A 22,417-nucleotide genomic window follows, 5' to 3' on the forward strand; every position below is an offset into this window, starting at 1 on the left:
CACTTCACAAACTGCCTTTTGATGATAATTTCCAAAATTTTCGAGAGGGAGCTCGTCAAACTCACTGGACGATAATTAGACACCACTTCTCTACTACCCTTCTTAAATATCGGAACAACGTTAGCCAGTTTCCAATCTCTCGGGACGATACCCTCAGCAACACTACTCCTGTATATCTGTGCGACTGGCCCCAACAATTCATTAGCGCCTTCCCTGAGAACCCTGGGATAGATATCATCTGGTCCTGGTGCTTTGCTTGCACATGCATTTCTTAGAAGATTTAGGACCTCCACGTCTTCCACTTGAATATTGTTGAGGGGTTTATTACCCCATGCAACACCCGTATATCGAATATCATTATCTCCATTAAAAACCAACGCGAAAAAGTCATTGAAAGCACTACACATGCCTACATTGCTCTCTACCTTTAAGCCTCCTATCGAGAGGGGGCCAACTGTCCCCTTACATCCATTATTGACGTATCGAAAAAATGATTTTGGGTCAGAGCCAATGTTATCTGCCAACGTAGATTCAACTTCCTTTTTACTATCCCTTATCGCTTTCTTCAACACTCTTCTTTTATCAGTAAACAATGATAGGTCACCTCATCCACTTTTATACTCTCTGAATGCTCTTTTCTTTTCAAGATAATGGTTATGCACACTATCCGTGAACCATAGAGGGTGTGATGTACAAACACAGTTTTGTCGAACAAAGGGTATGACGTCGTGCAAAACAGAGGACAACTTCGAACTAAATTCTTCCCATTGACTTACCACCCCTACTGATTCCAACCAGTCTTTGAACATCATGAAATTTGGCGATGTAGTTTTGATCCCTATTCGGTGGATTGTAACAAACCCCAACAATAAGTTTATGATGTCTTTTGTTTTCAAGCTCAACCCATATAGTTTCAATATCACTTCTCTTCACGTTACACTCTCTAGCCTTTAAACATGATTTCACGTATATCAACACTCCACCCCCTTTCCTATCAGATCTATTTCTCAAAAAAGTATCATATCCTGAGATGTGTAAGAAAGATTCATCCCCATCGTTTGCCCAAGATTCTGTAATGGCTATATGATCCAGGCCCTCCACAACTATCATAGTTTCTGAAAAATCTTTCTTATTACCCAAGCTCGTGGCATTTATTAGCACACATTTTAATTTGCCCGCTGATTTAGTGTCAATCGAGAAGCCATCCAAGTCAGAGGTGGGTAATTCCAAAGCCTCCTAGATACTACAAGCCTGAAACATGTTTTCGTGACGTCACAACCCGGGTCCTACCGCATACATGCTTTGAATTTAAAACTCGCAACCAACATGTATTTTTTGTACAATTGGAAGGAAAAATTGACGAATTTAATTTTTTTTATTACAATTATTACCTAGTATGGTATACGGAGAACACTGAATGTTAAATTAATGAATAATAAAAAAGAGTTAATTTAATAATTATAAAAAAAAATAGGTTTCACAGATTCTCTGCCAACACATATTTCTAGATGTTTTTTGTTCCCAAGCAAATATTTTTGAAAAATCAGGCAATATATTCGACTGTTCAGCGACTTTTTTTATTTATATATGACTTATTAGAATTTGTATCAAAAATAAAAGGATACACGCAATGTACAAAAATAAAAAGAACACAATGTCATTAAAATATTTTTTATTCACTGAACTACATTCGTATTATCAATTCTAATTCAAGAGGAAATTAGTTGCTCTAAACATAAAATTTTTGTAAATGTTCAAATTTATTAATCTATGAGAGGAACTTCGAAAACGCAACATTTCAAAATTCTGATTGGATTTCACATTATGAAAAGTCTTACTCTTGTTGCACTCATTCCATTTATAAAATAAATTTTAGTTTTAATTTTAAATGGTCAATTATGAATGCTTAGAAATAAATATTTTCAATTAAAATTCTGAAAATAAAATGTTAATATTTATTAAAAGAATAATTGATCCCATATTAAGTTTCAAAATTAAAAAGACACCACCTAAAAAATGCAAACATTTTTTCATACGTCTAATCAAAATGCACACACACACACACTTTTATTACTTTTTTGAAAATACTCCGAATTTAAAAAATAAACTATTCGATGCAATTAAGATTGCTTCTATAAAACAATTTTCTTTTGAATGAAGAGTTCTTTTAACATGGCGAAAAACTATACCCTAATAGAAATATCATTAAAAATACTATTTAATCATAGATTTATTTTAATTTTCTTACACATGTTCTTGATTGTATGTGCTATTCTATGCTGGTATAAAGTTTTACATACCTTAGATACGCAATGTTTTGTGAATTTTGAGGAAAAAAAATTCATTAAAACAGCTTGCGTGCATGATAAAATACCATGACATCAATGTAATTGAATATAAATAAAGGAAACACTTCAATTCATGAAATGAAGCAAAAGGTTGAGATTTCATTGATGCAATCTTATTTAAAATTAAATTTTAACTGTAAAAATTTTTGAAATTTAAAATTTAATTTTAAATAACATTGAGTCAATGAAATCTCAACCTTTTCCTTCATTTCATGAACTGATCAGTTTCCTTTACTTTTAAAGGAATTTTTAATCAATTTCTATTCAATTACATTGATGTCATAGTAATTTATCATGCATGCAAGCTGCTTTAATGCAATTTTTTTTTTGAAAATTTACAAAAAATTAAGTATCTAAGATATGTAAAATTTTATACCAGCATAGGATAGCACATACAATCAAGAACATGTGTAAAACGCTTGGAATAAATCGATGGTTGAATAGTATTTTAAATAATATTTCTATTAGAGCATAGTTTTTGCCATTTTGAAAGGTATGAGATTCCTTAATTGAATATTTGGCTTAAAATGATCATTTTTAGTTTTTATGTAATTATTCAGGAATACATTAGATATTATTTTGATAGTCATGACAGAGACTTACCTTGAATATTTTACCTTTGAATGTATTAATGTCAAACTTTTAATTGAAGCTTTCTTATAAAATGTTCCAAGCTTAAAATAATGATTACATAAATTTTGGCCATTATCAAATGAACTAACTTCTCAATTTCAAGAAGTTCACAACTTCAACACTTTTCCTGTTAGATGTTTCACGTTTGAATTCTGTACGTTACGCTAGGACACCTACTTTTTGCAGCAATACTTGAAGTAATATGTATGGGGTATCAGTTTATTTGAATTCCTCACAAAGTGATATGAAGCTGAATTTGTGAAATAAAATACTGATGTCCATAATATCATTTCCGGAGATTAGTGGGCAGCTTTGATAAAACTCAGTTTCAACTATTCATGCACACAAATGACAAATTCACTTATTTTACCATGAAGTACACTGAAGCCACCTATCTGTAAATGCGGGAAGCTCCAAGAACGTGACCCCAAGTGAGGAGCAAATGTCCTTCAGGCCTATATTGAATTGGTGGATCCTACTCCTATACCCCCTACTACCCCTTGGCAGCACTGGAATCACTGCCGCATCTGAACCCCCCTCCCTAGCGGATAATAGTAAATCCTGGTACTCTGACAGAGACTCACTAATATTTGCTCCTACCTGATTCGTTCCCACCCACAGAATCACCCGCAAGGGCAACTTTCTGCAATGAAAAACTTCTCAACGTTGCCAATCTTTCCCCCAGGAAGACAACAGCGCTCAAACCCCCGAAAATCCCTACGCACTCGGTTCCCAAACCATAGAATCACTGATGATTAAACCCCCTATCACTATCCCCCTTTACCTCATCCACGACCACCCATTCGCCCTCTAAACTGTCATTGTTCATGGAGATTGCTTCTTCCTCAACATGTGGGCCGAGGACCAGAGACTCCGTTATAACCGCGCCCTCTAGCACCCTAACTTTTTCCCATAAAGCTTTGACCTCGAGTTCCAGCCTTGTCCTATCCAAGCACCCTTTACAATTGAAACTGTCAGCTGCTATACCCCTAGACCAGGGAAACCTCCCGTCGCAAGCTCTACACAACACTAGTCGAGGTCGAGGCAGACTAACACTATTGCTAAAGCTAGATAATAATAATACTTAAAAATAGGAAAATGAGAAGAGATTATATGAAAAAATTACATAAAATGGAATGCTCAACACTAAATCATGAAAAAGAAAATATATATGTATATAAAGAATACAACACCCTCTAAAAAAAGTATTAAGCTACAAAGTACAATTTACACTTATTAGAATTAGCTAACTATCTCAAATCACTAACACTACAATAATAGGCCCAAGTGGAAGGAAAAACAAAGTTATTGAGAGTACCCAGGAAAAAGTATACACTGTTTGCTAACACAAACGTCCATAAACCTACGAATTTATATCAAAGAAGCGAGAAAACACAAATGTGGCAAAAAAACAATGAAAATGAAATGCGAACGAGAAAAATAAATTTAAGTCGATCAAAAATACACAACGAAAATTTTAAAAAATTGAGAGCAATATAATAAAAAAAACCACTTATCTCGCAATCCAACGTGCGCTAGAAAAAAAGAAAAACACCACAGAATATGACCCAAAAATAAACAACACGCTAAGTAAAACTCGTGAGAACAAAGAAATACACAAAATGGCGCACTGACGTCACGGATAATCCTTCGGTAATCCCCCGGCAACGGTTTCGGATAAAACTGCTACTATTGGTCGGTGAGCAGAGCGCGATAAGAACACGTCCATTCCCAACCACGGCGAAGACGATAAGGAGTTGTACAATTTAGTATTTTGATCGCTAGATATATTTCAATGTTATGCACAATAAGAGTTTCTCAATGATTATCTAGATAATTTAATAATAACAGAAATCATAACATTACATATATGATGTAATAAACTTTTTTAAGCACATATGTGTTGTAAAAAGAGTACAGCAGATGGTTTATATCAAAGCACATATATATCAGTTGAAGAAATTTTGAAATGTCAAATCATTCCATAGTTTTTCCTTCAGTGTTTATGCTATACTTTATTCAAATTGTATATTTTATAAGAAAAAACCATATATATTTTTTGTTCAAAAGAATTCTCTGTAGAGAGTAAGAAAATTAATTTAGAATAATATTAAATATTCATTCTTTGTGTAACATAGTCACTTTAAACATTACATGCAACATGTGCATTTCCGATGGGAATTTTTATATTGAAAAGCAATATTTGAGATTTTTGACAGTTTCTGATGGAGGGTTTTTGACATGACAAAAACCTGCCAATTCTGTTTACACATGCTCTAGGTTAGGGATTTTCAAACTTTTTCCACCTTTGGCAGCCCTTACCCCTAATCAACACTTGTCCACGGCTTACCAGAGTGGTTTAACAAAGAATCTCTTCAAAAAACCTTTCTCGGGTCACCACTCAGAGGCGACAGTTTGAGAACCTCCTGCTTTAGGTCATTCTTTTGGTGTTTCACATGCGTGCATGCACTCTAGATTGCTTTTTTAGTCATTCACATGCTTCCCTACTCTTTAGGGCATCTTTTTGGTCATTGACATTCTTGCACATGCTTTTGGTCACTCACTGACCTGGTCCCCCTACTCTGTAGATCACTTTTTTGTTCATTTACATGCTTGTCAATGCTCCTAGTCACTTTTACCCACTCGCATGCTTGCAATATATCTAGACAATTCTTTTGGTCACTCACTGATTTAGTCCCTTACTGTCTCTGCAGCAGGACTGTCTTAAGAGCCTCAAGGGCCCTTATACAAAGTGATATTTTTTGGCCCCATCTGGCCGCAAATGCTTGTCTGTACCAATTTACATGCTTACTCTCGAAAATTTTAACAAGATCTCATTTTTAACTACCCCCCCCCCCTCCTGCTCTTGAGGGCCCAGGGTCATGTCGGGTATGCTCATGCGTTAAGATGGCACTGGTCAGCACAGGCGGATTTAATTAGGGTCATACAAATTTTGTGCCCTTTTCTTATCCTATTAATTTTCTTGGCCCCCTCATTTCTCAAATTTGCCGCTCCTCTGAACTTGCTGCTGTGGGCTATAGCCCACTAAGCCCCCTGTAGATATACCACTGGGGGCTGTATCCGGTCAGGGATGTTTTTACTGCTCTTTTTTTTTTTTTTGTATGCCAGTGGTTCTCAAAATTGTGCATCGCAGCTTCTAGGGGCGTCACTGTGAACTTGTGGTATTCATACATGCCAGTTCATTGCTTTGAAGTGGTTCTTTGTTAGGCCATTCTGGCAAGCCGTAAATGAATGTTGACTAGGGCAAAGAGAGAAGTTGTGGGTGAAGAAAATTTGAGAGCCACTGCATCTGTTCTTCAGTTTGTACACAAGGATGCACACACAGGCATCTTCCTTTCTTAGATTTCAAATCTGGTAACCCCAGGTGATCCCCCCCCCCCCATTCAGTGAAAAGTTTGTATTATTGGCATAAGCGATAGGGTGGGATGGACATTCTCGCCCCTTCGATGATTTGATCCCCCACCCCCATTCAAGGAACCTATGTCTGCATATTATCATTTCTTTTGTATTTAGAAGTGCAGTAATGGAGATATTATTTAAAATCACAGTTCAGATTATTTATATCATTAAATTTTTTTTTATCAGGAGCAATTTCATCATCATAAGAAATATACATTAAGTTATATGAGGATTGAGTTTTTATTGTGTTCAATATTGTGTTAGGTATATATGTTACTGTAAGTCCAGACATGGTTTACGCTCTGTCCCAAGAGGGATATAAGCGTTTTACCCCGAGGGGTTGGACCACGCTGGGGAGAGTATATATGTTACTGCCATAGCCCAAAATGCAGCCAATCCGTGATGGGGCCAGCCACTTTGTGAATTGGCCAAGAATTTTGGCCAAAGTCTGAAGTGAAGAAATGATTTGGCCAGCCATTTATTTTGTGAAATGGCCAGAGATCCCTGGTCAAAGTTTGATGTGCTGATGCTAGACGGTCCGGTAGGAGCCAAATTCATTTTTTTAATTGCCAATATGTGATGCATGTCTATATACAGCATCTGTATTGGATTAGCTATTTTGGAGAAAAAATTATTACCACACCACAACTGCAGTTCGATGGGTTGCCATAACTAACGCAGACATAATTATCAGAAAAAAATATGTCAACTTGACAATGATTCCCAATCATGTCTTTTGTTATCAGACTTTGGCTAAGGATCATCAGTCACTTCGCGAACTGGCCAGGTCAATATTTAACAAAACTGGCCAATTCACGAATCAGCTGGTCCCATTGTGAATTGGCCAATTTCAGGCTTTGGCAGTAACATATACACAGAATTATTTCAATGAAGCAATAGAATCACTCTCTTGATATAATACAAGATTATCATGATTATCAATAGATTGATTAAAAAGTTCAGTTTGATTATCAGAATTGACACAAGATTTTGGGTTATAATAATTATGATAGTTCATTTTTCATCTTTACTGTATTCATCTATGTTACACATGGCAACAAGACATTATTTAATAATGAACAGTAGGTTGTTGGGTAGGTTATTCGATATCAATAACAGTGTCACTTACATGGTAGTAGATGAAAATGCAGTTTCTGCAAAACAGTACGTTATAACATAGATGTGCTATCCTGCCAGTGTTGCGTAGATCTTGTCGCATGCAAGTTGTTTCTTTCTTGCAGTTCTTGTAATTATTTAGAAGTCCTCATAGGTAAAAATGTTGGATCCATTGAGTTTTGCTTGCTTTCTGAGAATAAGTTCCTTTTGGTTTAGTTAGTGAATTCACAGATTATCAATTTTGGATATTGTCCATTTTTTCATCCAAGTTGGTGCACCTTCTAAAACCGTCCTTGATAACCAGAATTTCGCAATATATTTTTGATTGCTTCTCTGAAAATGTGTGGTAATATTTTATATCTCTCCCTGGGTAACACTGGGTACACCAGAGTAAATGGAACGTCAAAAGATAAAACTTTTTATCAGGTCAGACAAAAATCCCGAAATCTATGAATTATACAGCCTCATTTATGCTGAGATCATATTATGATTGGGATAAAACTTTACCTAATCTCATCAACAGTGCCTTCTTCACAATTGTTCCATAGTGTCAGGTCATTTAATAAGGATAGTACATTGGATAGGGATTTCCTAGCTCTCACGTTTGCAAGTTTAGTCGCACAGTTTAGAATGGAAATGAGATATTTCAAGATCGGATAATTCAGAGGTAATACCAGAACATTTAGTATGAGAATTCATTATAATCTTATTAATTTTTTAAATATGATAGATCAACTTCAAGTCAAACACAATAGTTGATATTTTGTTTCTTTTTAAATTATTGAGTATGTTTACTCACTCTCTACAGCCAAACAGCCCAAATTATTCCAATATACACTAAAGATGGCTGTAAATGATTATTTTTCATCATGTGTATTTGTTTCATTATTTTAACGTATCCATAATCATATTTTCACTCCAAACCTCAAAACAAAAGGACAAAATCATAATGAATATTGAATAAATTTTTGTTTTATGTTCCATTTTGATGTATAAAAATTTAAATCATGTTTCTATACCACGATTGTTTTTTCAACCCTTTTATTTATAATTTTCTTTTCTGTTGATGATTTGGTAAACTTTCAGGGACGCAAACAATTGAATCACTGAATATTTTACCCTTAATGATTCTTCAATTCACCTTTCAATTTTTTAAGTAGTTTTATAGCATTGAACATAAAACAGAATAAAAAATTAAATATTTTGGTATCATATTTGTTTTATAGTTATTAATCCTTGTGGGTTCAAAAATGGTGACTGCCAGCATATGTGTGTAATTACAAGATCACTTTTTAGCATTGGATATCGATGTGTTTGCAACATTGGATATGAAATCACTCCCAATGGAAAAACTTGCAAGAGTAAGTTTTGTTTTTCAAAAACTAATTAAATCTATATGCATGTATTACTGTGTGTATGTATTTGTTGCTATCAGTTGCTTGTAATGTTATAATACCTTGAATACACACATTTCTGATTATTTTGCAGGAATTGAAGAATTTTTATTATATGCTCAACAAAAATTTGTGCGTGGAATTCTATTAGATCCAGTTGCATCAAGTTTCACTAGTGCCATGGTTCCAATAGTTAGTAAGAGTGCAAGATTTGTTGGTCTAGATTTTGATGCAAATCAACAATTGATTTATTACTCTGATGTAATATTAGATGTTATCTACAGGATTAAAGTAGATGGCACAGGTTAGAGAATTTTTGTACTTTCTTTTTTAAAAAAATGATTATCAATTTCATTCTTAAATGCTTATAAATAAAATTAATTGTAATTTATACTTAAGAAGGTACTTACAATGAAAAATTTAAGTTATTGAACATTTTATAAAAAGAGATAACATTGCTTTTACAATATATAGGCTAAACATTATATGACATTTTAGCATAAGATAACAGCAGTTCCTAAATACTTTTAGTTGTTGACCCCTGGAAATCTTAGTGTCTGTCATGGATCCCCATTTCTAGCAGCAGAAACTAGAGCCATCCATCAGCACAAATGTCCTCAAATAATGGAGGACATTCTATTCAGTACTAGTAAACGTGATGCGATAGCAGTGCCATCACTGGACTGCAAAAGAACTAAAACAATGTGTCACATACTCCAACCGAGGGATGTGACCACAAGTACAATTTTTGTTAATCTCATAACAATATTACCACTGCAGTCTATCAACATTGCAGCAGTGCTTTTGCATGTTAATTTGATTAAAACTTTTCTTTCCAAGCAATTTACTTATATATGAACCTCTGGCTATGAACCTCTGGGGATCCAGGTACCCCGATTGGAAACCAATGGATATAAGACCCACTTTATGCTAGTCAGCATTTAGTTAGACCCTGGATTCAAAGAAGAAATAACAAAAGATTTTTGTACTATGTTTATTGTGTTGAAATTCTGTTGTTTTTTGTAAGCAAGTTTTTCCTCTGCATCTATAATTTAATAATATAACTAAAAGAAGAGAAAAATTGAAAAATAAGTTAGAGTTACATGTAAATGCAAGGATAAAAATACAAATGTGTGAATTTTTTTTATTATTTTTACAATAAAGAGAGTATACACTTGATCAGGAGTGACATGCCAATCAAATGGCCCAACAAAATACCACTCACTCATCAATTCTTGTTATCAGTTGAATAGGAACACAGCATTTCATACAGAAAAGGGAAAGATGATCGTAAGAAAGTGAAGATGAAAAATTAACTAAAATCAGAATTTCTGTTTATTAGTACTAAAATCATGGGATCTCTCTAGGCCAGTATTTTTCATTTCCCCCTTTGTAGTAAATTTAGTGTAAAAAAGCCTGAAGGATGAAATAAGATTCATCCCTAGCCCCTGGGACAGAGATCTCCATCATTCTCCTCCATGTGGCTCAATAGTGGGTAAGCACACCATAATGTTCAATAATTACACTCTACAGGTATGCCTTGCTTTATGCAGTTTTGCTATACCTTAATTTTAGAAATTATAACCTGAAGAATTTGGTCTTCAGCTTGATTTTAGTCTCGATAATGGATTTGCAAATTATACGTATGACATAATTAAAATGACAAGATCTGTTGGATTCGTTGATGTAGATGAAGCAGCAGATATGGGTAAAACGCTCAAATCCATCTAACAAAATCTCCCTAATGAACATCTTTTGCTAACACATTGATAATGCCATCAGAATTTTAATAAAGAAAAACAATCATAATGAATCCAGATAGAGAATTCAGAATTCTCTAATTTTGCTCTTGAAGTTTATATAAAGAGATGTAAATGCTGCTTGTCAGCTAAATCTTGACTGTTTCATTAAAAAGAGTTATCAGTCTATCATACCAGGTTCTTCAGGAAAGAAAATTTCCAGACTCTCTAGAATCAATCAGAAGTAGGGAAGGCAGAAAAAGTATTAATTTAATTCATTCATATTGCCTAAATTTACAGGATTTATTCATAAGTTTTTTAATAATTATTTCATTATAAAAAATTCATTTGGTGGTGGGTTCAATTTTTTTAATCCTTCTGAAGAAAACCAACCCTTATCCCTATCTTTCACATGATAAATTCAACTCACTTTACATGATTTCATCTTATGTGACTATTTTGTTGAACCAATTAATCATGTAAAAGGAAGAATGCTTGTATTTAATAAGACAAATATCAATATACAATGAAGCCTCACTACAATGGTGCTCGATGTATCAATAAATCTCTGTACAGCTACATTTTTTTAAAACTTGTTTGGAATTATCTACAGCAGCGGTTCAAGTGCTCTGCTGAGCTCTTCGGATTCCACGTGAGCCCCTGGGAAGTGCACAAGGGCTCAATGTGCACTTCCCAGAGTCTCCGAATCCACTCAAAGAAAGTAATATAAATGAGCAATTCTATAAATAAATAAAAGAGGAGCCTACGGGGCTCCACAAGTTGGTAAAGGTTGAGAACCGCTTATCTACAGTAAGCATACTGTCAACCTCCTCTCAATGCAAAGATATCCTTTAATATGATAAATATGTCTATAACCATATTTTTTAGAGATTTTGAAACTGATACAGCAATATATTATTTATATTTTTTTCAAAATTATATCTTGATTTTAATTTTTATTTAATCACTTGTTTTCATTCTTCTGGGCACCACGTGATCACCAAAAGTGTTAATGAAGTTGATGGTGTTGTTACTTTCTGTGTAAGACAAAAAAGTGCAATGAAATAAACCACTTCACAGGGTTAACACCTGTGCCTTAATTAATCAACAAATAAATTGTAATCTTTTTTGCGGTTATATATATAATAAGTACTTGAAAGTATATTTTCTGGTGGTACTAATAACACTGATTTTTGAAAGATGTCAACAATAGCATACATTTGGTGGCACATGATGACAATATCGTCTCTGGATATAACAATTCCTCTACAACTATATTTTTCTTGAGCCGCAAAGTATCATTATATGGAAGTTTCACTGTAATGTTATACACACTTCCTATAAGCATTTAATTTTTGAAATTTGATTTTTTTTTTACTTGAATGGATTTAGCAAGTGACCAGATTTAATCATCATTTTTGTTTGTAGCGAGCTGTTTGTTGAATTACTGGTCTCACTGTATGTAAATATTCTATATTTAATAAATGCTTGTACTATGTAAAAATCAAGACAGGTAAAGTTGGAATTTTCTTTGACATGATTAGTTATGTATGTTAGAATTTGAATTTACTGAATTAATAAAATAATTAATAAGTATATGTAATCTGTAACCTTGCTTATCACATATGCATTGCGACATTTGCATCACTTGCTATCTCTGATATGACTTATCAGTTAGGTGTTTTTTATGTATTCGCATTGGCCACTGTGGTGGTCGAGTGGTTATAGTGACGGACTCGCGATGCGAGGATCCGGGTTCGAACCCCACAGTGGTGGTCGGCTGAAGTTGGTTTTCTGTGGTTCCCAACTTCAAGGCGCAAATGCGAGCCGATCTCCCTGTTAAAAAGTCTCGCCACAGAGAGCAACAGTCCTACAACGATAAATCATTCAATCATAACACTTCACTCATAGTTAGAAAAACTGGTGGCAGATGGCAGCACTACACATAACAAGCATTACAGAGAAACAAAAAACTTCACATCAGGTTTCACTACACGTACACGCACATTTCCGCATGTACCGATTCGTTGGGGGTTCCGCGGGGGGTGTGGGGGTGTGGGCGGGGTTCTTGTGTGGTGTAGCAGTAGTAGGTAGGGCCTCCAAAAAATGGCTCGGGATCCATGATGTTCTTAAGTCAGCCACCTCGTTGGGCAATTTGCCTGTTGTGGCATTGTATTTGTATTTGTATAAATTTGTGTTTGCTAGATGTTTTTTTGAGAGTTTCTGTTAATAGTTTTGTTTGAATCACATAGTTCTTGATGTTCACATTTGAAAATAATTTGTGGAGTTGGATCTTTTCTGATTGGGGTATTAGTTCAAACCGAGAAATCATTTCACTAGTCAAATCGTAGAATTTTCTTGGTTGTTCAAACAATGGATCTTGGTTTTAAAGTAATAATTCACTTATCAGGACTAGAAATTAATATTGGTAATCACCTAAATAATGATATTGCTTTCTAGTCCTGATGTACTTTTCATGGTAATAATGATAACTCCTTTATACATTACAATACATTTCTCCTGTCCCTTGAGTATTGTTATATAGGCGTTTCACTGTATATAGTTTTATGTATCTTTGAAATTTTAATAATGGAGCTACTTTTACAACTTTTGAAATGAAAAGAACTTATACTGGATGAAATGAGAAGCTAATATAATAAGCGCTTAACATGAATTAAGAAATCACTCATATAGTAGAGCTGTAAAACAGGCTATTTTTCGCAATACATATTATTACCACCACTCCCTTTGGACTTGAACCTCTCAAGTTATAAACCAAAATATTTGGTGCTCTCTGCAAATCCTTGATCAGTATATATTTAGCAAAAATGTTTCAGCCAAACCTTCCTGTATCCTCTTCTTTTTCATTGTGGCCTTGTTAAGAATTCCGGTAATTCAAGCAATATATGTAAAATTCATTTATGTACCATGTGTACATTATATTATGTACTTATTACAAATTGTGTGAATTTATGTGCAAATTTTTATGCATAATGTCTACAAAACACCTTTTGTATGTCTATAGTAGCAACAGAAAATGATTAAACATCGAAGAAATTTTGATAATAATATATTTTTTTGCTTGTCATTCATAATGTACCATCTGCGGTGCTGCACACATACACCGACTGAGAGCTGTGACATCACAGACCATCCATGTATTTGTGTTTGCTCGCACGAGGGAAAGAAGCAGATGATCACAAGAATGTCCCTATGGCCTGCGTGCCACTATTCTATCTAAATATAGAAATAAAATTATATTTTAATTCAACAATTATGTAATAAATTATCATAGATAAATCACCTAATTCAGACAACAACAAACCAGGGCATGTGATGTGCTGGCTCGTCATTGGCTGAGGGAGACAATTTATCTTTGATAATTTATAACATAATTATGTGTTACCCACAGCTTCGCTTGCATGGATTGGGTGAGCTGAATATTGTTCAGCAATGATTTCTCTCATACAAAATTTGAATCCCTCATGACATCTTGAGGTTTGAAATTTCAGAAATCCTGTCTTAGCGAGTCTATATTATAAAATATAACACTGACCAAACTTCATATTTATAGCTTCAGCAATTTCGGCTCATCATGATTTCTCTATGTTACCTTTGACCCCCCCATGATGCTCTTAGGGGTTGAATTTTGAAAAATTCCTTCTCACTAAGCCTTTACATGATGAAATAAAAGTATATATATATATTGACCAAATTCCATATCTATAGTTTCTGCGGTTTTGGCTCGACGCGATTTCTCTATATAAACCTCCCCCTTAGGGGGTTGAATTTATATATTAATAAAAAACACAACTTTGCTGGTGTTTTGATTTAACAACTCTTTAAAAATAAAATCCTTAAAATTCCAATCTTTGTGGAAGCACTCTGCATCATTTGTATAGAAATCAAGGATTTTTTATAAACGGAATTCTTTCATTTTTGGCTGTACCTTCCATTTTGAATAATACTACCCTGTTTCTGATCCCAAGTTAATAAAATTTTGCTTGGGATAATCTCATCTTTAAGAGGATGCCCAGAGTGGAATCTGTTTGTAAGTCAGGGAGCAGCTGTTTATTTATTTATATACTTATTTATCAGTTCTCAATAGTCTTCTGAAGATTGCGGTCTGTATGATCTGCAGACAAATGTGTATGATTTGCATGTAATGTAATGTATAAGTAGCCTAAATAATACTTGGTCTTGTGAAAATATAGTAAAACCTCGATAAGTCGTCACCTCTAGTTATTGAAAAATTATGATGGCTTAAGCAGAGTGCCATCAGTTTTAATGTGCAATGTTGTGAAAATCGTATACATTTAAAGTAATATGACATTTATTAAAGTATGAATCAAAACAACAATATTAATAAAATTTATAGATTGCGAAAGAAAAAATAATAGCAATTTTTTACCTCTTTTGATCTCTTATTACTTAACTTATTGTGGTAAAATGTACTGGTACACTTTGATTTATACTAGTAATTTTTAATTTAGACTAGCAGAGCAACTGTTAGAATAGTTAGCTTTTCTTCATAATAGAACTCTCTATTGCACATTAATTTTACACATACATCAAATTTAATTTTAGTGCTTTAATTCTTCATCAGTAGTTTATGATACAACTACAGGTAATCTCGAAATTTTTGACTTGAGTTGGGGGGGGGGGGGCCTGGGCAGTTAAAAGTAAACAGAAGACCTCAACTTGGGAAAGAATGTCTGATTTTTTTCAACAAAGATATTTTATTTAAATTTCAAGCCCTAAATTAGTAGATCCCGTGCTTTCTATGATAATTTATTATCCGTAGCCACACATTGCACTTTGACACTTTAACTTGATTAATTTGATTCTTCGATTTACATAATTTTTGATTTCCTTGCACTATATATAATCTTTGACGTATCAACAAATTTTGGTTTTGCCGGAGATGCCCTGGTCCATCCCCCCCACTGGGGGGGGGGGGGGCGAAGTGCTTATGTTGCTTTGTGCGACATAGCCTGGGTGTCTTGCAGTTTCTCCAATAGAGCCCATGCAGAAATGAGATCTAGTCCCCAACGTTCCAAAAACCTTAGTCGGCAAATGAACTTCCCCAGCGTAACTTTCGTTGCTTAACTGTTCCGTTTGGGTATATAGGATTTTATCGTGACTTTGAAGAACATGGTAATGTTGTTAATAAGCTCTTTTTTTAATGGGAGCCATAAAAATAGTTTGTTCCTCTTTCTCAAACGTTTTCATAGTCACGAGTTAGCCGAAATTAGCGACGAGTAAACAAGGGTTTAATAAATAACATTGTTGCCTATGAGAGCTGGAAGGGCCTGAAGAAAAATTATGACTTAACTGGAGTGACGAATTATTAGGGTGACAACTTAACAAGGTTTTACTGTATATATTTCATAAGGTGGGAATTGTTTGTGGTTGAACTTCATTACTTCAAAGTACTTTTAGAAATTGAAATTACTTCAAATTATCAAACTTAGGAAGGTTATGATTTATGGAAGTTATATATGTTGAGATTAACTTTTTTGTATCAAATTTCTTTTTAGGACAGACTAATGTTCTTGCATCACAGAATGAAGGAGTGGAAGGTCTTGCCCTAGATTGGATATCAAATAACTTGTATTACATTGATAGTCGCAAAGGCACATTAAATGTTATAAGCACCACTAACTTTCAGTATCGTCGAACACTTTTAAGAGATTTAAAAAGGCCTCGAGCTATTGTTGTACATCCTAATAAAGGGTAGGTGACAAATTAATTTATTGACATTCAAATTTTTATCCAAGTAAAACTACCTGTAGCTGGTAATGCATGTACAATCAAACCTTGATTTACACTGTTTGGAGTTGAGCGATTTTCTGTAAAAAATGCTTGGTTCTTGAATTCAGAACCACATTCCTTAAGCCTTATGAGATTAAAGTTTAAAAAACAATATTTTAATTACAATTATAATCAAGTAAAAATATATTGTTCATTTAATCAGAACAAAACACGCGGCCAAACTGAGCCAATTTTTAAGGTGCTAAAAATAAGAACCGGTGAAGCCATCTAGCAGCCGGCTAAATTTGCTAGAAATATTGAAAATTAATTTGGACCTTAGAACCATTTGGAAACATACCTTCCATGTTTAAAGAATGATTTGTCACAGAGAGAGAGAGAGAGTCGAGTTCAAAATGATGCTGTTTGAAATTATTCTCAGTGCACCCAGTCACTCACCTGCCATTTACATTAATTTTTACAATTCACTTGGCTTTGTACTAAGAAACAGAAATTAATATCAAAATTACACTGTAGGAAGTTAATTTCTTTCAATGGGTCAAATTGTAAACTGCCAAATATTGCACTGCTCATTACTTTTGTTTACTCATAAAGTATTTTGTAGCAATTTCAAAATATTAATGAGAATTTTTTGATTGCATGTAGGAAGACCCACATTTTGATAGCAATTTTATTTGAAAAGACTGGTGTTTTTCAGAAACATTGGTTCCAATTAATCACTATTTAATATATTTGTATGCAAAATTGCCCAACTTATGCAAATTTGACCAATTCCATCAACTACAGTGTCGGTTCCATCTATCATGTAACTTAGTGGTATTACTGTATTCTTGTTTTTTTATGGGCTTTTCCTTCGTTTTTGGTTTTTTTCAATAAAGGAACAGTATCTAAAGAAAAACCTCTCAAGTAGCTTAATATCTTTTCTAGGTAAACCCTGCAGCAGTTAAAGTGATTTTTAAAAGCTATTGCTGGTGACTTCTTTTTGTCCTAAATAAATTTGGAACCCTTTACAAATTTTACAACTCATTGTACACACATAAGTTTTTACTTGTTTTTCTTCTTGTTTACTTCTGACCATTTTAACATAACTACATACTCATGCATTGTATTATTTAGATAGATAAATAGCCCAGACCTAGCATAGGATTTCAGTGAAAAATATGAATTTCACTATTCTAGATGGCTGAAAGAATTAGAGATGATCCAAAACTTGTTATAGAGCCAGTAAACAAACTGCTAGCAGCTATGTGCATTGAATGAAATATAAATGTTTTGATTTTCAAATTATATATAACAATAATGTAATATGAAGGTTTTGACAGCTGGCTGATGTGAAGTTAAATCCAGAAAAGAAAATTCCACTGCCCCTGCAGGGAATCAAATCCACATCCTCTCACTTGCTGGGTGAGTTCCTAGAAGGGTGCCAGCCAACTGTTGAAACCTTCATAGTAATAGCAAAGAATAGCATAATCTTTGAATAATGTAATTAAAAAAAGAGTGTTGAGGAATCTAGGGAGCTTTTTATGCTTAAAGATTTGAAAAGTTAATGGGAACTTGGCAAGGACAAAAGGTAGAATAAAATGAGAATTGAAAAGAAATAATTTATGAGAATTTAGATGTTCTAGTGGTACATTTCTAGTAGCAGAACCATATATACAGCAAAAAATATTTTTTGAATATGCCGTACCATAAAAAAAAGAATGACACAGTTACATAGTGAAAACTGTCAATTGCCATTTTGGTGAACGTTGTATACATCAGTTATCCTCAATCGCTAGTCTGAGGATTGGTGTCAGTATGTGGGATTTCGTACTGATTAACACAACATTTCACGCTATTCATGTAGCTGCTACGTAGTTTTTAATTTAATAAATATCATCTCTCATGTTATTTTAAGCTCAGTTTTTTTTTAAATATATAATTTATATAATTTGTTATCATGATATATATATCATTTGTAGTAGGGTCATTGATTTTACTATGGTATATTATTTATGAAACTTCGACAGAGCATCATCATTGAAGGGTTAATAAAGTTTGTTAACAATAAAAATGTTTTGGAAACTTATATATTGTAAATTATTACTCATTTATTTCAGATTTGTATTTTATTCTGAATGGGATAGACCTGCCAATATCAGCAGAGCATACTTGGATGGAACTAATTTGATGGTTTTCAGAGGTGTTCTTTTAGGCTGGCCAAATGGTCTTGCTATTGATTATGAAAAAGACCGCTTGTACTGGTGTGACGCTCTTCTTGATCATATACAGCATGCAAACCTAGACGGTACTGACGTTCGGACAATCAGTTCCCCTAGAATCAAGCACCCCTTTTCTCTTGTTATACACCATGGTGAGTGAAAAATGCTCAGAATTTATTCAGTACAAAGAATTCAATATTAATTTGCTTCAAAAACAGTAGAAAATTAGAAACCCAGATCTTTCTGGACCTAAGCACATAGTCTTCTCTCTCCAAATAGAGAAGGCTGAGAAGGTTCTAACTTGTGTGTGAGATCTTATTATTATTTTTCACAGTATAAATATACAGTGATACATCTCTGCTAACAAAGTCAATTCATTCCAGAATCATGTTTATTAGCCAAAAAGCAATTTCTTATACATTCCTATGGAAAATTGCTAAAAGCACAACTTCAAAATATGGAAAAGGCTAAAAGCGGAACTTCAAAATTGAGTAAATGAGAATTTATAGGAAGAAGAGATACTGAAGATCTTTTTATTTTTCACTTTGGATTGATAAATCCATCCAAGTGGGACCCTCAATCAGCATGATATATTTTTATCCTCTGAAGACTACAACCATAGCATGTTGAAATGCATTAGGAGTGTTGTATTTTCCTTGTATTTGCCTTACTCATTTGTGATTTTCTAAGTATTTTAGACCATGTTCATCTACCCTTCCATGAAACTAAAAATACCTTAGCTAATTTTTTTCAAACTGATAATGAAGGTCTGGATGTTGTTGACCTAACAAATTCTGAAAAATTCCTCAAAAAGTGCTATTAAAATAATGAACCAATTTTCGTTAGAAACTGAACCAGTCATATTATATTAACTTTATGTGAAAGAAAAAAAATTACTTATAGTATCTATTAAAAATCACATATTCATTCTCAACATTAGATTTCATCAAAAATTACCAATGAAATTTTTCAAATAAAAAATTCATATTTATTAACATGAGTAGGTTAGGAAATCTAAAGACAATAAAAATTTCTGAAAAGACAGGATAAACTTCTCTCAACATCAACAGATGTTATTGGGGATATTTCAAGGGGAGGGGGGGGATCTGATATATACTCACAGTATTAATTTATCTTGAATTTCAAAACTTTTAGATGCTCCCGTAAAGATATCAAAATTTTTCTACAGACAATAAGTTTGCTTTTTTTCCCCATATTAGTTTTTCAATTGATAGCAAAGGTTTAGTACCCTACTTTAAATTCCATACTTTTCTGCAAGGACTGAATGGTGGAAACCAGAATGTTGAAGATTGATCTTATGTACATCATCAGTTCTTCAATATTCCCAAAGCATGACAAAGCTTACAAAATATTACTGTACGAATCACAATCATTCAGCACAAATTTGCAGATTTCAAAATTCCCCCTGTAGTACATGCAAGTCCATGTTCCCTTTTATGTAATGAAAATTCCCCTCTCTCAACATCCCATATAGGATCAGAATTTCTTGAATTCACTCTCATTTGGAACATACAGTCTTACTTTCTTGGAGACATCACCAGGGGTCTGTCCAGCCGGAATTTGGGTCCGGAAAACGGACCCTTCACAAAATTCCGGGGCTAAAAAAAAGGATGTTTCACAAAATTTGGAGGATAATAAACGGATCCATCACAAAATTCCAGAAAACGAACCCTTCATGAAAATTACGTCGTAAAAAACGAACTTTTGCGACTGCTGTGCGACAAAATTCTTATCAGTTATGACCCTAGTTGTAATAGAAAGCCATTGATCTTTTTTTTTAAGCATGCATTGTTGGCCCAACACCACCACCCCCTCCCCCATAGATGAGTAATCTTATCTATAGAAGTTGTTGGTTGGATACCGGAAAACATGACTTTGAAAAGGCGATCGGAGAAAGAGCGTGACCTTGAGAGGGCTTTCCTTGTTTCTAGTCTTCTGGTTAGGACATCCCGCTGGTTGACCACGGATTGACCGCGTCCGATATTTTATCGCGCAACCTATGCCATTATACAAACGCTTTAGCCCCGCACTTCTCCTCAAATGGTCTTTGAATCACAACCTCTTGTTCGTCGTAGTTGATGCTTATTGTAGAATTGGATTTTTTGTGCACGTTTTTTTTCCTGTATTGCGCTTTCATTTTTGAAAATTTAATATGAAGCGTGGTCGACCACCAACAGGTGGAAATTCAAGGAATAGTGATTACTACATTAAAAAAATACGGCCAACTGACGTTCGGGGATGCAGCTCCATAACATCGTTTTTTAAACGAGGATCTGAAAACGTCACCAAAAAGACGTCAGATACAGATAATTCCAATTGTGCTAACCCGGAAAAAATTACTGAAACATTGCTTCCTTCATCGGTTTCGAACCACGCTGTCGAAACCTTGGAAACGGCGCGATACATCACCGATTTATCGGAGGCGCCTAAAGACATTACCGATTTATCAGAAGCGCTGAAAGACATTTCGGATTCTTCGAAAGACATTGCCGATTCGGCGGAAGAGATGACCGATTTATCGGAAGTGGCGGAAGACATTGCCGATTCGTCGGAAGCGGCGGAAGACAATTCCGTTTCTTCGAAAGACATTACCGATTCGTCGAAAGCGGTGGAAGACATTGCTGATTTATCGGAAGCGCTGAAAGATGCTACGAATTCGTCGGTAGAGCCGGATTTTAAGAAAATTTCATCTACAGAAGCTAGAAAAATGGGTCCAAAAGTACCGAATTTGTTGAACATCGCACGTTTTGAGAAGCTTCACAGTTGGCTATGTTACAGCATTTCTGCATCTGGCTTTCTTTGCAAAATATGTTCTACATTTTTTGATAAGGGACCCTGGATTGACCAAGGGGTGCAATTTGGTGATCACCCAACACGATGTGTCAACAAGCATATATATAGCCAGAAACACAAACAAGCTGTGAGTGCATCAAAAACTAGGAAAATGATAATAAAAATGAAATAAAATAGGAAAATGAGGTTGCTGTTTAATTAGTATTACTTTCACTGCTATTTTGAACGTTTTCACAAAAATAAGGTACATTTTCACAAAAACAGGACCCTGTGCAAAAAGTCTGGACAGACCCCTGATCACAATACAGTTCATGGTCAGAGTTGAGCAGTGCCACTTTTTTTCAGATCCAATGAAGTTTGTGTCGATAACAAGGTCATTAGCTCCACATCTGTTTCTTAGGCTTCTGCTATTTCAGTATAGTTGATGGAACATGGTATTGTAATTTCCTCCATTCATGATAGAGCATCTGCAACTGAATTTTATGATCCCTTAATATGGTGTATGTCAGTCGTAAATTGGTAAATGTATTCTGTCTGTTGTATATTTTGCCTCTGTGATAATTTCCTCAATTTTTGTCAATGCATGTATTTGTGATCAGTTAGAATGTTAAATTTCAACTTTCCAACATTTATTTAAAATATTTTGTGCAAGCAAATATAGCAAGCAATACTCTATCATAAGCGGTATAGTTTTTTTTCGGTCGAGGAAAGTTTCTAAGAGGAAAAAACCATGGGGTGCCATTCTAGTGCCTGTCCCACGTGATTCAAGGCTCCCTCTACGGCTACACCTGAAGCATCAATGCTGAAGACTAATTGAGCTGTTGGAGATTGGTGTATTAAAAGTACACCGCTTTGGCTAATTGATGTTTACAGTCCTCGAAAGCTATAGAAGCCTTGTGGGACCAATCAATTTTGAGATTTGCATTTTTAGTTGAGCCCTTTAAAAATTCCATCAGGACATTTTGTTTTCCTGCTGCTTA

The 22,417-nt window shown here is 34.3% G+C and overlaps 1 protein-coding gene across 2 annotated transcripts in view; it reads left to right on the plus strand.

Annotated features, from left to right (window-relative positions):
* The window catches only part of mgl (low-density lipoprotein receptor-related protein megalin), a 425,733-nt gene that overhangs the window by 145,976 nt on the left and 257,340 nt on the right, over nt 1–22,417 (plus strand). For both annotated transcript variants that reach the window (XM_089252561.1, XM_089252562.1), the window contains 4 exons: nt 8,744–8,878; nt 9,006–9,215; nt 16,191–16,386; nt 18,522–18,775. In XM_089252561.1, coding sequence (XP_089108687.1) covers nt 8,744–8,878; nt 9,006–9,215; nt 16,191–16,386; nt 18,522–18,775 — 795 coding nt within the window. The remainder of the gene's footprint in view (nt 1–8,743; nt 8,879–9,005; nt 9,216–16,190; nt 16,387–18,521; nt 18,776–22,417) is intronic.

Source organism: Pholcus phalangioides, unplaced genomic scaffold (assembly GCF_987345545.1).
Source record: "Pholcus phalangioides strain wild (caught in Gottingen) unplaced genomic scaffold, Ppha-v1.0 ptg000029l_1, whole genome shotgun sequence".
Taxonomy (NCBI): Eukaryota; Metazoa; Arthropoda; class Arachnida; order Araneae; family Pholcidae; genus Pholcus; species Pholcus phalangioides.